Source organism: Oncorhynchus nerka, linkage group LG10 (assembly GCF_034236695.1).
Source record: "Oncorhynchus nerka isolate Pitt River linkage group LG10, Oner_Uvic_2.0, whole genome shotgun sequence".
In the NCBI taxonomy this organism is placed as follows: Eukaryota; Metazoa; Chordata; class Actinopteri; order Salmoniformes; family Salmonidae; genus Oncorhynchus; species Oncorhynchus nerka.
Window position 1 is genome coordinate 60,908,421 of NC_088405.1, and position 18,038 is coordinate 60,926,458.

Here is an 18,038-nt window from a genome sequence, read left to right on the forward strand (position 1 = left end):
AACTTTCCACTAACAGAGCGTTAAGGATCCGTTCAATTTTTTTTGTAACGCAATTTGTTCTTGGGGTTAAGTGCTGTAAGCTATCGATTGCTCATGTTTTTCTCACATCCGTTCTCATTTCATGAGTGCTCAAAACCTAATAAGACAAGCCCACTTTTTCAACGACAACGTTTAAAAAGGCATCTGTCAAATGAGGGGTTCTATTTGTGGAATACTGGACAGATATAGGATGTATGAGACAGTTGGTTTTTGAGAAACATGGTAAGTCTATTTGGTGGTTAATGCAATCAGAAAATACTAATGAATTGTGTCTAGGGTTTTGCTTCTCTTGCTCCATCAAACTGTTCAAGGTTAGCTTGTCACTTTTATTTAAACCCAACAATAGTTTGCTGGAGCCTCTCTCGACTGACAAAGAAGTCTCATTTGGTGGTAGTAGTAGTAGTAAAAGAGTTACAGAAAGTGCCCTGCATGATATAGCATGCAATGTGAATGAGACAGTCAGGTAATGTAATCAGCTACGGTCGCGGCTTGTAGGTAGACGAGGCTAGGTTCCACGTTTATTCCCTGCATTGGCCAATAGTCAATGAGATTGTCTTTTCGCTGTACTTCTCAAGCTCCTTAACTTAATGAATCCCTTTCCATTATAATGTCTCTTGATTGGCCATACTGTACGGCTGTCAGTATATGCAGCGTGTCATTAGTGAAATATATAAGCTCCTTTAAGCTTTGCCTGTAAAACAAAATAATTCAAATTCTCATGTTATTCTATCTGGCTGCTCCATAAGAAGACATTGCTAATCCAAAATGTTTGTCATGAGCCCAATTTTGTGTGTCCTCTGTCTTCTAATTGCATCCTTGAAGAATGAAAAAACTAAATGTGGGAAAGAAAGAGTGAAATCAGGTTCACAGGCCTCCCATTCTGTGTTGTTGAGCGGTTGGTGATTTGAGCCAGTGGTGTGGTGGGATACCTCTGCTGGACCAGCGCCACATGCCCCATTCTCACCGGCCCACCGCCATTGTGCCTGGGCTCCACTGAGAGGGGCTTTGATTCTCCTGGAGAGGGACCTTATTAGTCAAACACTCTCCTACATGGCAACTCATTCATGACTCTTAATGAGAGAGGAATCTGGACCAGCTAATAAGGTGGCCGTCCCTTTAGTGCCATGTGAGGGGGAGAATGGAGCAGATGGAGAAAAAAAGCGGAGGTTTCTGGAGGTAAAAATACCCACGGAGCAGGTCTGAAAAGAATCACACAGGGCAGGGCGGGCCCCAGCTTTCACTGGCATGGAAACCACCTCCTCGTATATATGGGCTGAAAGCATTATTGAGAACCCGATCCATATTCACACTCCTTGGTCTTTTCTGTCCCAACTTAGAATAGAGAGTGCCAATTGCGCCCCGTTTCTGTGACTTAAGTCCTTGGGAAGCGAAGCTGACAGAAGCAACACAGGGCGACAGAGATCCTATTGGCCTCCCCTGTCCCCCGGCCTCCTCAGCTCCCCTCAGTGGATATTGATTTGAAGGAAAGCCCCTCAGAGATAAGGGCTGCAGGCCATTGTGCCACCCAGTCTCTAATTACAGGACATGCCGAAAGAGAAAGCTAAGCCCCTGGCATTTGCAGCTTGCGATAATTGCTTCTGGCATAACATGCCTTGCCAAATGTTTGGTACAAAACCTGTTTTAAAGAGGAGGGGGAGAGATAGGAGGAGGTGGGTAAAAGTGATTACCACATATACATTATTGGACTGTGCACTGTGCACACCTCCCTCTCTCCACATGTATGATTTCAGCAGTGTTTTGAAGGCCACCACATTCCCTTGGGATCAGATTACTATCACAGCCATGTCTTAGTAGGAGGAGACACCACTTTTCATCATCCATTTCCTTCCCTATGTACGGATATAAGCAGCACCTTCAAAAATAATAGAGCCTTGTTTTTATATGGTGCCACAGCCTGAGCGGACATTACCAGTGTGCGGTTTAGAAAATGAACCCGTTGTAAGCAATATATACAGCTTGATGTTAAAAAGTATTTTCTCAGCGCAAGTGGTTAGATTGTATCTTATGAAGCAAATATATTTTCTCATCATGAATGAACAATCAAGCCATACATTAATTCTGAGTGGCTGTAATTATTATTTATGTTCCAACACTGTTTCCTGTCTCATCACAGCCACGTCGAATGGGACCCTGGAGGGTCTAGAGAACAGGGAAGGAGGGGTCTGCAACACCCTCTCCATGAAGATCGTCATGAAAGTGGGCCAGGGTAAGTAAGCATCTCGATGCGGGCTGGCAGGAATGCCAGAAAAGCAGTAAAAGGCAGTCACAATAGAGCCAGGCAGGATATAAGTATGGATGAGTGATAATGAAAGCTTAGTATGGGGACTGTCATGACTGCAGTGCAAGAGGAGCGTTTCATGAGCTATTGTTCATAAAGCCAGACACCCCGGGCGTGGGTTTTACAGTGGGATACTCCGCTGCTCACAGTGTGTGGAGAGTCGCCCAGTGACTTCATCTCTCATAAAATAAGGGCCTTAGACATCACATTTCACTCCATTCTTTACTTTTCTTTTTTGAGAAGGGAAAGATGAAACAAAGAAAAGCTATTGTGCAAATACAGATGGACACACTGAAACACTTTCTCACACATACCAAAAGACCTCACTCACACAATTACAAATTAAAGCTGTGGAAAACATAGAGGACATTCCATAGAGCATGTTATGGACTACCTGTTGTCCTATAACTTAGACCGTCTGTTGGTCTAACATGAATGAGATTGCTTTGCCTGAAGAGCCCAGGTTTCTCACACACTGTCACTCTTAAATTTGAACTTTGTCTCTCACAGTGTCACAAACTCAAATAAGTGTTAACATTGTTTTCCAAATGAGGCAGCAGCCTTAACATAATGTCAATGTATTGAGATAAGTGGGGCAAGAGTTTCCAGGCATTCTACACTGGTGTGGTGTGGGCTGTCTAATCTGCCATGGCATGTCCCCACTAGCTTTTAGAAATAACACTGTGCAACATGTATACGCATTTGTCTCAATACATAATCATGCTGACAGTGGATTACGAGGCCAACACAAACCAATTCAACACAAATCAATGTGATGAAGGAATAAAGACGCACCATCAGCCGTGTGGAACAGATGAGACCACTGGAAAAACCCAGGTTCTCCATATATATGCATCAGTCAGCACATGCACTCTCCCTCTCCTTAAATCCTCACTGATATATTGGCCCACTCATCCACACAGGGCTCCAAAAGGGTTCTTGGGCTGTCCCCATAGGAGAACCTCTGTGGAAAGGGTTCTTCATGGAACCCAAAATAGTTCAACTTGGAAAGGGTTCTTTAAAAGGGTTCTGCTATGGGGACAGCCGAAGAACCCTTTTAGGTTCTTTGGAAGAGTGTAGCTAGGTCTCTAAAGAGACCTTTGCTTGGCCTGCCGTCATGCTAGGAGTGGCAGGGTCAGTCTTAATCACTGCCCTAGTCAGCGTCCACACATCCAAAACAAACAAACCACAAAGGGAGGGTCTGCCGATAAGACTCTTATTCTACAGATAGGGATTATTTGTATAGCTGACCTTAGATAATAATTATCATAGTTGGCTTGACATTCCTTTTGTCTTTCTCAAGACTTGTTTGCGTAAATCTGTGTTTAATGCACAATATGCCCATTATGTTAGAAGCTAGGAAACAGTAAAAAGATTATAGATGTCATTAACTGTGCTGTCTTGTGCAGGTAGTTACGATTGGAATGCAACGGTTTATTTCTTTAGGATTTGGAGCAATGACGTTACCGACCCTAGGTCATAGTACATTCATCTGCGTGTTTGCTGAAGGATTGGGTCCTATTTTCAGCCACTGAGTCATAGCAACTCTGTTGCCACAAATATTGTAGACACAGAGAAACGGTTTACATACAATAAAGTAAGGAAGAAACGGTATCGTCTCTTTGCTTTTATTACACTGACTCATCCAGGGCAACGGTCACTAAAGTATGATTGTTAACAACACACAAAGCAACATGAACAAATGTTATATTATCAGAAGAGGATATATACAGTAAGCTATAAACCCTTTTGTAAAAAAAATAATAAATAAATAAAGAAAAGTAATTCCTATATTTTTCATGGAGAGAACTTTATCTCTAACAAAATGCCTTTGTTAACATAAATGGCAATGATTGGAGACGATTATATGACCAATATCTGGATATATAGCAGACTGTTAATCTGCTGATACACTTCCTCATACTGAGTCACTCTTGTATTACTGCACACTATGAGATTTAATTTATTGATTTGTATATGAACATTGAATTTTATGCAATTATAAGATGACTATTCACCCATGAAATGAGATTGTATGGCACCGTATGCTGGGTAGTTTAAAGGGAGGCTGATGGCTTTGATGGACTCTCTCTTATCTGCAGACAAAGCTTTCAAAATGTTAGTATAATGAGAAAGAGCCAGGCCTGTCGATGTTTGAAACTCAGGTGAATTGGTCACATTTATATTAGTATGGGGTGTGTAATGTCTTTATAGAACAAGCTGTCATGTTCAAATGTGTGATATTGTCTTTGTGATGGAGATTCTTTAGTGGTTGTTGACATATCCATTTGTTGTGTTGCACATTAGAAACTAGCACTCAGCAGTAGCAGAGAGCACACCACCAAAGCGCCTGGAACAGTAGTTCTCTTAACTGTAATCAAACAGACAAACTGAGGGTGCAGTTTAGGTTATACATAGCACACTGTAGCAGCAATATGAGCTGGTTTAAAATAATCAATATCTGTAGCTATACCTTTATAAATACTGTGTTAATAACCAAAGAGACACATCTCCATTAGGGCTCTTAAAATGCAATTCTAAAAATAGAACAATTGGACATTTAGAATATTTTCTATAAACTATTACAGTAAAATAATTCCAAGATCTCTAAGTTATCTTGGAAGGAGGGGCAGTACAACTCATATGCACACTTCAATAATATTCCAGTCAATGAAATCTCCCTTAATGCCAGTGTATCCCCGTAGACTTCTGCATGGCATCGATGAGACTCAGGGGAACCATGAAAAAAGTGACAAATGCATTTTGGTCAGGAGACAAGTTACATCATTTCTTATAGCTTAATTTGGCAAGGTATAGCAGATACTGTCATGTATGTCTCAAAATATGACATCATGACTTGTCCGTTTTTAAATTGAAAAGTGTGCCATCGACTACTTTGAAGAAATTGAGTTCAAAGGAACTGATAAATATGGCTCCCATTCCAAACTCCATTTTCAAACCTTTAATGGAAAATTATAAAAAGAGCAACAGAATTTACAATATTCACATTAGAATTTAACTTTGTTGACTTTCTTCATCTAAATTGCAGACCCAAACACAGTTGTACCGGACCCAGTTATAACAGACAAGCCAAGCCAAGACCAGGACAACACTGTGAAGGAGACAACCACCAGCCCATATAAGAAAAAGGGGGGCAGTGGTGGGGCTGTGGAGCCAGGCAACAAAGGTGAGGATGCTCAAACTTGTGAGAAAAGGAATATTTGTCTCAGTATGAGCCCTGTTTCCCTGTTTTGTGTTCTAGTCCTCATTATCAGTGGATTGGACTGTAACCTTCAATGCCGAAAGGTCATGGTTTTGCTTCCAATACTGTGTCCCACATTGTGAAACCATTTGTAACTGCATTTTCTAAGTACAATGCTTCCCCACGTCTGCCACACACATATTCTCTCAGTCCAGGGGAGGCTGGTGGGAGGAGCTATAGGAGGATTGGCTCATTGTAAAGACTGGAAACTAATAAAGGAACACTAACAAACACATCAAACGTATGGGAACCACATGTGTGACTCCGCTCCATTTATTCCATTCAAGCTATTACAATAAGCCTGTCCTGCTATAGCTCCACCCACCAGCATCCTCTGTTTCGCACGCATGCACAAACACAGGCACAAAAGTATTATATTTTTCCATTTTGGTTTGAGAAAGCTACACTAATCTACCTTTTTAATTATGCTGAGTAGTAATGTGAATAGATAGACACAGTGTTCAAGTGTGGTAATGAAAAATTAAAACCATATCTGCTCGGCTGAGATCTAGCGGCAGATGATACAATTATCAGAGACTATTAAATCCATCAGCAGGGTTTCTGCACATTAGATATAGCAATTTGTGTTTGTTTTGCTTGGGTTTCAGTCACCAGAATGGTATTTTTTCACAGGGAGGCAGAAAATGCTAAAGTTTACATAGGTTTAGAAAGTCATTTGGGCCCTAGAGTTCTGGCTCTGCAGCAGGACAAACAAAATGGCCTTCCCTCTCATCCTGGAGAGCTGCCAAGTCTCCCACAGTGGGGTTTTCTTTCAATGTGAAGGTTTGACAGTCATCTTTCTTGGTGTGTTACTTTGAACTTTTGTTTCTGTCCTATTCCTTTACCTGCACATGAGAGCTCCGCCTAACAACCTTTTGCGTCTGACTTCTCTCATACCACAGGTGAAGAGGAATGTAATACAGGTGCACAGTTTATCATGCCTGTCTGCACAGCTGAACGCTGAACGGCGGCTAAATGGGCACAACTGATCCAAAGCCAATCAGAACAACAGACAAAATAAATGCATGGGATTATCGTCAGAGCTGCCAGCAGGAGCAAAATGATACGTTTCAATTTGCAAATACTTCAGCATTTAAACAGTCAGAGATACTGTTGGGAGGTTTATCCCTCTGCACTAAAGTGAAAATATACTGAGATATCCGGTACAATGCTTTGCCTTTGTGGTGTTGAAGCTTTGACAGAGGAGCACAGGTACTATCTGTATCTGCTTATTATGGCAGAAAAAGGCTTTTATCAAGCTGCTTCCTTCTGCCTATCATTCATTCAGTGGAAAGATCAAATGTTGTTTTGCCTCTGTAATACAAAGAGGTAATACCTCGTTTTAATTTGTATGCACATTTTTTTCCTGAGCCATTAAGGTCTTTGGAAGCAGAAAAGGTCTCAGCAGAGTGTGAGGAAAGCACATTATAATAACACTCACAGTCATTCATGCTCAGCATCTAAATTAAACTGGGTAGAGAGATGGCCAGAATAGATTTCTATAAATTATTCAGAACATTCTGAAGTGTTGGCATGGGTCTACAGTTAGGTGCAAATGTGAAAATTAGTTCACCCAGAAGTCATTTGAATAATTCTAGTGTCTTAGAATCGTTCAGACGATCTTGAGGAAAGCTAATGTTCCATGTCACGATAACGTCCTCATGCTCATTAACCGGCAGGTGGTCTTGACTTCATTAATATGAGCGAGAACGAACTAGTCTTTTGTTCACAAACTAGTCTTCTGTTCACTCGACATGCTGGAAAATAAAAGCAGTGGGGGCTGACAGACACTGATCAGCTCCATTGCCTTCAACATTTGGCTCTATGGTCTCGTGTAAAGATCAATAGTCGACTGTTTTCCATCTGTCAACTTTGAAATGGGATTTTCTTCCCCTTTCATCAGGGCCGTCTTACCCTGCAAAATGAAAGAACATAATAAGAGCTGGGAATAATTCTAGTGGTGATTTGGTTATGTTTGGGATCACTGTGGAATCCATTCCTCTACCCCCAGTGTAAATGCAGCTAGCAGCCTCTGATTTGACAGTGCAGCAGCAGCGTTGGGCAGGCAGGCAGACAGCGGCGGAAGCTGTGCTCCCAGGCAGGCAGCGCTGGGAGGCAGTGAAGTATACATAGTGAAGGGAGGGAGGGATAGGGAGGGAGGGAGGCTTCAGGACCACACAGGAAATAGGCATGCCACTCTAATTGGACTCAATCCTCATCCTCTGTGTCTAATAGAGGGACTGGTGTTGTTTTCTTTTCCCTCGCAGCCGGTTATATACGTTTAAACAGTTTCTCTTCCTTTACCCCCTCATGTGGAGTTATAACATATGGCTAAACATACACAGTTTAATCCTCCACTCGCTCTCAGGATGCATGCCAAGAAGAAATGAGCTATCATCTGTGGAAAATGGACACCCCCACACGCTCACAAAGGCCACACAGTCAGGAAGCCCCTAGCTACTCAGTCAATTCAGAGAAATAATGGAAGAAGCCTTTTTCTCATTGAGAACCCATTTGCACCCTCGCAGGGTTCCACCTCTATCCTGATCAGCAACAGTACAGCTTTGTCTGACTTGGCTGCCAAGCAGACCACCACTTGTTCATTCCCTGCTGCTAACTGATTCCTTTATTTTTCCATCCACAGACACCATGAACCAGGACAACAAGTCCAACTCAGCAGAGGGTATTTTTGCCTCCAAGCCAGCGCTGTTTGCTGCCATCGGAGCGGGATGCGTCATCTTCCTGCTGATCATCATCATCCTCATCGTCCTGCTGATCAAGCTGAGGAAGAGGAACCGCAAGCACACCCAGCAGCGGACCACCGCTCTGTCACTCAGCACGCTGGCCAGCCCCAAGTGCTCTGGGAACGCTGGCTCAGAACCCAGTGACATCATCATCCCTCTACGGACTACAGAAAACAACTACTGCCCCCATTACGAGAAGGTGAGCGGGGACTACGGCCATCCGGTTTATATAGTCCAGGAGATGCCCCCGCAGAGCCCAGCCAACATCTACTACAAGGTCTGAGCAAAGACTATCTTTAGGATGTTTGCTTGTAGGGGAGAATTCTGGTCTACCTTTTACTACCTTGTCCATCTGATGTTCAAAATAGCATCACAAGAACAGAAATAAAAAACAGGTCGTCATGGACACGGTAGTTGAATAATTGTTTGTTTCCAGATAGGCCAAAGGGCAGGTTTTGGAGGGTTTGTGTCGTCTTCTCTTCCTGCTTCTTGCTAGAAATTGAATTCACCCAAGTTTCGCTATTCTGTGTGTCTGAGAGGACTGTAAAGATGGTCAAGCTTATGGAGTAGAAAAGCCTTTGCTCTGACAATGGAGACAAGTTGCAAACAGGGTATACTACACAAACAAAGGACCCGTGATAGGGCTGTCACTCATGGGCTCCATTCCTGTAATGAAGCCTCCATGGTCTGCTCAGAGACAGAAAAAGGCACAGTGTGATGATATAGCATAACACACTTCCCTTTAATATGTTTTACCTGCACTATTCTTTTTTATCAGTCACCTACAGTAGCTCCCTCTTCACCAATGTCTGCTCCTTCAACGTTGTTTATTTTCTACTGTATATCTAGTTAATACATACAATATTATGGTAAATATTAATATTTTTCATGTGTCCTTTAGTGATACTTTGCCACCCTTTCTCTTATATATATATATATATATATACATATATGTGTATATATATATATATATATATATACACATACACACACACACACACACATTACCAGTCCAAAGTTTGGACACACCTACGCATCCCAGGGTTTTTCTTAATTTTTACTATTTTCAACATTGTAGGATAATAGTGAAGACATCAAAACTATGAAATAACACATATGGAATCATGTAGTAACCAAGAAAGTGTTAAACAAATACAAATATATTTTCTTCAAAGTAGCTACGCTTTGCCTTGATGACAGTTTTGCACACTCTTGGCATTCTCTCATCCAGCTACACCTGGAATGCTTTTCCAACAGTATTGAAGGAGTTCCCACATATGCTGAGCACTTGTTGGCTGCTTTTCCTTCACTCTGCAGTCCAACTCATCCCAAACCATCTCACTTGGGTTGAGGTTGGGTGGTTGTGCAGGACAGGTAATCTAATACAGCACTCCATCACTCTCCTTCTTGGTCAAATGGCCCTTACACAGCCTGGAGGTGTTTTTGTTCATTGTCCTGTTGGTTACTACATGATTCCATATGTGTTATTTCATAGTTTTGATGTCTTCTACAATATAGAACATTTTAAAAAATTATGAAAAACCCTTGAATGAGTGGTTGTGTCCAGACTTTTGACTGGTACTGTAAAAAAAAAAAAACACACATCTAGGTGACATACTTGTGTGAAATAAGTGTCTCCTCTTCTACTTCTCTAAGCTTGTCTGAACAGGCAAAGTCAGTTATGCAACTGTGGCGGGAAAAAACGAGCAACGAAGTTGCCTCACCCTGGATATAAATGAATAAAAAACAAATAGCTCATACTCAATCATGGTGAGAGGCCATCATGACTGAAATAAAAGAAAACAAAGGTTGTTTCAAATTGACAAGTCACTTCTGTATCTGAAGCCTCAAGGGGTTTTGCTCCTCTTAAATTAGGCCTGAGTTTTCCCTTCAGTGAAAAATAATAACAAGATCTGATTTGTATGAGCAGAAAAAGTGTGGGCACAATTAAGATGTTATCAAACCTTTCACTCCCACCTAAAGGTCGTGCTCTCAGAAGAATTGGATGGCTTTGGAGGGAATGAGTGGTGTTCACCGAATGGTATGACATTTGTAGTGTTAGTTCTGCACCCGGAGACAATGGAATGGATAGGGATGTTGCTAAGGATGGTTTTATTGTTTTCCACATTCTCTTTTGGGTCTGAATTCATTCATAGTCACATACTGTAGACATGGTGCCTGGATCAGTCATGTGCTCAGAATGAGAAGTGGGTGCAGGTAATGTCAATCATGTGTGTTGTGCATCTCAATAAAAGCTAGTTTCAGGAGAATAAATGATAATAGAAAGAGTTTGGCAACCAGCTCCAGTCCCTATTCTCCTCAGCTGTGCGATGGTGGGAAAACCAAACCTTTCAAAATCACTTAGCGCAGATGAGGCACAGAGTAGACACTTAAAGTAAATAATGATTCTACATTACAAATTGTTGTACAAACGTAATTGCAATCCAGAACATTTTTATCTTAAACTATTCCTGCTCATGAAAAGGCTTTTTTAATTCCTAAAGAGTTATTACCACCGCAACAGGGTGTCGCTTAAACATCTCTGGTGTCAACAGGAGGACAACTAATGACTTACAATTCCTATCACATGGCAACCTCAAAGACCAGGGAAGATTACACTGGTACCAAATAGTTTTCAACACAAATCATTACACGTACAGTATTTTCTGTGTCAATATCTTATCCCCATGTTCTGAAGTTGGTCCCGTTGTTTAGTTGTCTGTGTTTATTGTGAAAGAAGATAGATACTGTCCTGTATTTACAGTAGAGGTTATTCTGGCATATTTTTAATGCTGATAACATTGACATTATTTAAAGTTATTAAGAAGTATAGCAGCAAGAGCAGGACATGTGCGACCAGTTTGTTGGCATTGTTTCAGATTCTTAAGGTGCCACCAACCTCCTCTGCTGTACACAGACATATTTGTTTGCTTTGAGGGCTATAGCAGACTGCCTGTTCTTTTATAACAAAACATTTCTTTTATTTTTTCCCAGTCTGGATTTATGTTGATACATTGCCATTTGTTTGGCTTAAAAAGGGCCTAGAATAAATGTACTATTGCCTTCCTAGTGTCTTGTACATTGACACCTACATTGAAAAAATACATTGTTTACAACATATGTAAAATGACTGTAATCATGATTTGGCATTACATTTTTTTAAACATATTTTGTTCAATACTGTAACTAAGTTTTATCGAGGGCACAACTCAATAAGTGATTAAAAAAAACTCAGATGAAGTCAATGACAAACTGGTGACCAACAGAATCCAAATTCTTCAGATATTGAACAAACATTGTGTGGTTATTGTGTGTGGTTTGTCATTGGGTAAAGGTATAGTTGAATACAATGATAATCGTCAAAATGTTGGAAGGATAATGTCTACACCACTGTATGGTCTTCAATTAACACTACCACAAACACCATGTGGTCCTAGAAGTGACATCCATTTACTGCTTGTTTATTATTGTTTGGTTAGTTCAGTGGCCTAAAATAATGTAAATATGTGAAAAAATTCAATTTAAAAGTTACATTTAATAGAGCCCCATTTATGAACATATTTGTTTTTTTTTGTATGCAGAATTTTGTAAATAGATGTCTTTTTGAGAATACATTTCATATAAATCCTGATTTTTTTTTTAGAGACCGATAATAGATGACACATCTCTTAGAGACAGTGTTTAAGTGTCAGGCATTGCAAGGAGAGAAGAACATCGTATCATGGTTCACCACATACATTCAGCATGAGAGATTCCCCCTTAGTTTCATTCTAGCTGTCCCAGATTGTTTGTTTGTGGGTGCTGGATTGGGAACCTAGAGAAGGGCTAGACACTCTACTATACATGTAATCCATTTTCTCTGTGACAGTCACCCCTTGAAATCAATGGAACTGTTAGTGAACGTAAAACAGGGGAGGGTCAGCAACCAGTTAAATATCTAATGCCTTGATGAAGATTCATCTGAGTATAATAACATACTCCATAGGTAAATAAATAAACCCATGCTGATTTCAAATATTCAGATGAACAGAACATTATTCCGGGCATCTCTTTGGCAGTATATTATTCTGGGCAAGTTTCCCTAAATATAGTCATTCCATCTCTAGTTGTGAGAGTCCAAGGGGGAGCTGCGTGCTTGGAGCTCTGCTGAGCTTGCGACTTTAGGAAATAAATAATGCCAGCATACATGGCTCGATCTCACTCCTTTGTCAGCCCTCAAGGTGAAATGGAGATGCTCTCTTGACCTTTGCAGATTATCACAATATTATCTCTGGCTCTCTTTAATGATAAAGCAGCTCAAGCCCCAGACATTTCTTCAGCTATCAGCCGCCACACAGCCAAGTTCAGCCAGACTCTGCTGTGCTGTGTGTGGAGGCCAGGCCGCTCACAAAGGAAAATATTAGAGCAGTGATTAGCGACATGATAGTGGAAGTACAGTACATGAACTTATACAGCTCCATGTTATTAGAGTAGTAATACAGTGTTTTGGTTTTCCTGCTCATCACAGTTTAAACAGTACTGGCTTGTTCAGTTTGACTGGTTGCTCACTTTCCCTGCTCTGTGTCATTATTGTCATTGTTTTATTTCTGTTCATGATACAGTATTATTTTCAATGTACATGTATGCAATCCCAGTGCATTTGTGTTTTTTGTATCTGCTCCGCGTTCATATTTCGCCTTTCATTCACACGCAGCTTCAACCCATGTTCAACATAACCAGTTACTATGGAATGGAAATTCCATGAGCCAAGTTTGAAATCCTGATATTGCATATTGATAAATAAATTTTTCCTATGGAATTTATCTGGTGTCTTTTATTTCAAAATGTATAGCAAGCAGATGGTGCATTGAACCATGCACGGTAGAATGTGTCTTACGCAAGGCAGCACTGATATGGGTTTTATTGAAAAGCAATTCAGAGTGTATATCTTGACTGCCACATTTCTTAGCTGAACAAAATAAATGTGGTGGTATAGCTACACTACATGACCAAAAGTATGTGGACACTGCTCGTCGAACATCTCATTCCAAAATCATGGACATTAATATGGAGTTGGTCCCCCTTTGCTGCTATAAACAGCTTCTTCTGGGAAAGCTTTTCACTAGATGTTGGAACAGTGCTGCGGGGACTTGCTTCCATTCAGCCACAAGAGCATTAATGAGGTCAGGCACTGAGGTTGGGTGATTAGGCCTGGCTCGCAGTTGGTGTTCCAATTCATCCTAAAGGTGTTCGATGGGGTTGAGGTCAGGGCTCTGTGCAGGCCAGTCAAGTTCTTCCACACCGATCTCGACAAACCATTTCTATATGGACCTCGCTATATGCACGGGGTCATTGCCATTCTGAAACAGGAAAGAGCCTTCCCCCAAACTGTTGCCACAAAGTTAGAAGTACATAACTGTCTAGAATGTCATTGTCTGCTGTAGCATTAAGATTTCCCTTCACTGGAACTAAGGGGCCTAGCCCGAACCATGATCAACCATGGTGATCTTAGGCTGCTCGGCCATGGAAACCCATTTTATGAAGCTCCCAACAAACAGTTCTTGTGCTGATGTTGCTTCCAGAGGCAGTTTGGAACTTCGTAGTTTGATTTAGAGAGAGAGAGAGAAAAAAACAGGGTGCTTTAGTGTACAGTCATGGCCAAAAGTTTTGAGAATGACACAAATATTAATTTTCACAAAGTTTGTTGCTTCAGTGTCTTTAGATATTTTTGTCAGATGTTACTATGGAATACTGAAGTATAATTACAAGCATTTCATACGTGTCAAAGGCTTTTATTGACAATTACATGAAGTTGATGCAAAGAGTCAATATTTGCGGTGTTGACCCTTCTTTTTCAAGACCTCTGCAATCCGCCCTGGCATGCTGTCAATTAACTTCTGGGCCACATCCTGACTGATGGCAGCCCATTCTTGCATAATCAATGCTTGGAGTTTGTCACAATTTGTGGGGTTTTGTTTGTCCACCCGCCTCTTGAGGATTGACCACAAGTTCTCAATGGGATTAAGGTCTGGGGAGTTTCCTGGTCATCTATGTTTTGTTCCCCGAGCCACTAAGTTATCACTTTTGCCTTATGGCAAGGTGATCCATCATGCTGGAAAAGGCATTGTTCGTCACCAAACTGTTCCTGGATGGTTGGGAGAAGTTGCTCTCGGAGGATGTGTTGGTACCATTTTTTATTCATGGCTGTGTTCTTAGGCAGAATTGTGAGTGAGCCCACTCCCTTGGCTGAGAAGCAACACCACACATGAATGGTATCAGGATGCTTTATTGTTGGCATGACACAGGACTGATGGTAGCGCTCACCTTGTCTTCTCCAGACAAGCTTTTTTCCGGATGCCCCAAACAATCGGAAAGGGGATTCATCAGAGAAAATTATTTTACCCCAGTCCAATCCCTGTACCTTTTGCAGAATATCAGTCTGTCCCTGATGTTTTTCCTGGAGAGAAGTGGCTTCTTTGCTGCCCTTCTTGACACCAGGCCATCCTCCAAAAGTCTTCGCCTCACTGTGCGTGCAGATGCACTCACACCTGCCTGCTGCCATTCCTGAGCAAGCTCTGTACTGGTGGTGCCCCGATCCCGCAGCTGAATCAAGTTTAGGAGACGGTCCAGACGCTTGCTGGACTTTCTTGGGCGCCCTGAAGCCTTCTTCACAACAATTGAACCGCTCTCGTTGAAGTTCTTGATGATCCGATAAATGGTTGATTTAGGTGCAATCTTACTGGTAGCAATATCCTTGCTATGAAGCCCTTTTCGTGCAAAGCAATGATGATGGCACGTGTTTCCTTGCAGGTAACCATGGATGACAGAGGAAGAACAATGATTCCAAGCACCACCCTCCTTTTGAAGCTTCCAGTCTGTTATTCAATCTCAATCAGCATGACAGAGTGATCTCCAGCCTTGTCCTCGTCAACACTCACACCTGTGTTAACGAGAGAATCACTGACATGATGTCAGCTGGTCCTTTTGTGGTAGGGCTCAAATGCCGTGGAAATGTTTTTTGGGGGGGGATTTAGTTCATTTGCATGGCAGAGGGACTTTGCAATTAATTGCATTTCATCTGATCACTCTTCATAACATTCTGGAGTATATGCAAATTGCTATCATACAAACTGAGGCAGCAGACTTTGTGAACATTTATATTTGTGTCATTCTTAAAACTTTTGGCCACGACTGTACATTTCTTCTCCATTGACTTTTTCGTTGATGCTATCCATTTGTTCCGAGCCTCAGCTCCCAGCACACATCTAATGAGCAAATGTTGCTCTCATGGCTGGAGTTAGTGCAGGAGGTCTTGTAATAAATTTGTATTTGCAGGTTGAGCTCTAACTGTGGATATCTCTGCTGCGGAGTCATCCTGGTGTTTGACATCCTGGCTTTTTGACATCCAAACTGGTGATTGATCCAAATGAACAAATGTGTTGTTGCAGTGATCCCTATTAGCTCCCTGAAGTCCTCCAGAATTTATAGAAATTCAACTCTTCAAAGCGATCATTTATTTAGATATTGCTGGTCATTTTAATCTCAAACACAACCACAGCAAGCTCTTAGGTGTCGTCACTTCAAACAGAATTTCAGTCAAACACATGTATTTGGTGGTATTAATTGGAAGTATCCTGTCTCTCACACGGTTTGCTAAATGTTTGTATAAGGCATTGAATCGGTTCTTAAACAGATGTTCCAGGCACTCCCCAATACATGTTTCATCCTCAACTCTTTCAGACACTCAGTTTGTGAAAGAAAATTCAGCACATATTTTTTTGACTTCTCAAAAAGTTTCATAAGTGCCACTGTCAGCAAATATCTTGTCATGAATATAAAAAAATAAACTTCCATATTTGCTTCATGGAGTGAAAGAAAACTGTCTGGAGGGAAAAAATCATTACATGCACCGCCTTCAAGAGAAAAGTGAATGCTAACGCTGCTAACTTTGGAAACTTTCCTCTCCCCCATGCAACTTTAATTTGTTCCTCTTGGAACAGAACAGCAGAGCTTCCCATTAGATAAAGGGTTCCACCTATCCCAACCCATCACTTAAATGTGAGAGTTATAATATAGAGATCTATGTGTTCATAAAAATCGAACCAAGGCTGTTCACCCTCAGGAGGGCCACGCATTCTCTTGCATTCGTGAGATCAAGGTATGATTTTACTGTTAAAATGTTTTTTGTTTTTTTAATTCACAGGAAGACCAACGTGGTATTCCATTCTGAACATAGTAGGGAAAAAAGTACAAACGTTTATATGGCACAATCAATAAGCAACGTTAAGCAGTAAGCAACCCATCTAACATAAAGAAGATGGTAGAAGTTGATTATTTTGATTAATTAAATAATTGATTATTTAAATAAAAGGGTGCCGAAGAAGATGGCCAAAGCTTTACATGGCCGTAATCAATTGTGCAATTTGTTAATTTTTTAGCTTATCCTACCAACGGGACATTAAGAACTGTAATATCCTATGTTTCACAGAGTTGTGGCTGAACGACGAAATGGACAATATAGAGCTCGAGGGAGTTTCAAATCATCTGCAGAACAGAGAAGCTACGACCAGGGGTGGGGTGTGTGTCTTTTTGTCAATAACAGCTAGTGCGCAACGTCTAATATTAAAGAAGTCTCAAGGTATTGCTCGCCTGTGGGTAGAGTACCTTATGATAAGCTGTAGACCACACTATCTACAAAGAGAGTTCTCATCTACGTATACTACTCGCAGCTGTCTATTTACCACCACAGACAGGCTGGCACTAAGATCACACTCAACCAACTCTATAAGGCCATAAGCAAACAAGAAAATGCTCACCCAGAAGTGCCTCTCCTAGTGGCCGGGGACTTTAATGCAGGCAAACTTAAATCAGTTTTACCAAAGATTTACCAGCATGTCACATGTGCAACCAGAGGAAAAGAAAACTCAAGACCACCTTTACTCCACACACAGAGATGCATACACGCTGTGCCCCGCCTTCCATTTGGCAAATCTGACCATAATTCTATCCTCCTGATTCCTGCTTACAAGCAGGAGCAGGAAGTACCAGAGGAGTATACCACCTCAGTCATCGGCTTCATCAATAAGTGCATCGACGACGTCGTCCCCACAGTAACCGTACGTACATATCCCAACCAGAAGCCATGGATTACAGACAAAATCCACATCAAACTAATGGCTAGAGCTGCTGCTTTCAAGGAGCGGGACACTAATCCGGACGCGTATAAGAAATCCCTCTATGCCCTCAAATTAACCATCAAACAAGCAAAGTGTCAATGCAAGATTAGGATTGAATCCTACTACACGGGCTCTGATACTCGTCGGATATGTCAGGGCATGAATTCTATTACAGACTACAAAGGGAAACCTAGACGCGAGCTGCCCAGTGATGCGAGCCTACCAGACTAGCTAAATGCCTTTTATGCTTGCTTCGAGGCAAGAAACACTGAAGCATGCATGAGAGCACCAGCTGTTCTACATGACTGTGTGATTAACGCTCTCTTTAGCCGGTGTGAGCGAGACCTTTGAACAGGTCAACATTCACAAAACTGTGGGGACAGATCGATTACCAGGACGTGTACTCAAAGAATTCGCAGACCAACTGGCAAGTGTCTTCACTGACATTTTCAACCTCTCCCTGAATGAGTCTGTAACAGACACCTCACTGGCAGCTTCATTTAATATTACCCGCAAAACACCAGTCTCAATATTCAACA

At 41.5% G+C, this 18,038-nt stretch overlaps 1 protein-coding gene across 1 annotated transcript in view; it reads left to right on the top strand.

Annotated features, from left to right (window-relative positions):
• The window catches only part of LOC115135740 (ephrin-B1-like), a 78,672-nt gene extending 65,526 nt beyond the window's left edge, over positions 1-13,146 (top strand). The window contains exons 3-5 of the mRNA XM_029670792.2: positions 2,174-2,266; positions 5,388-5,525; positions 8,245-13,146. Of these exons, the coding sequence (XP_029526652.1) occupies positions 2,174-2,266; positions 5,388-5,525; positions 8,245-8,627 (614 nt within the window). The 3' untranslated portion in view covers positions 8,628-13,146. The remainder of the gene's footprint in view (positions 1-2,173; positions 2,267-5,387; positions 5,526-8,244) is intronic.
• Positions 13,147-18,038: the final 4,892 nt, after the last annotated feature.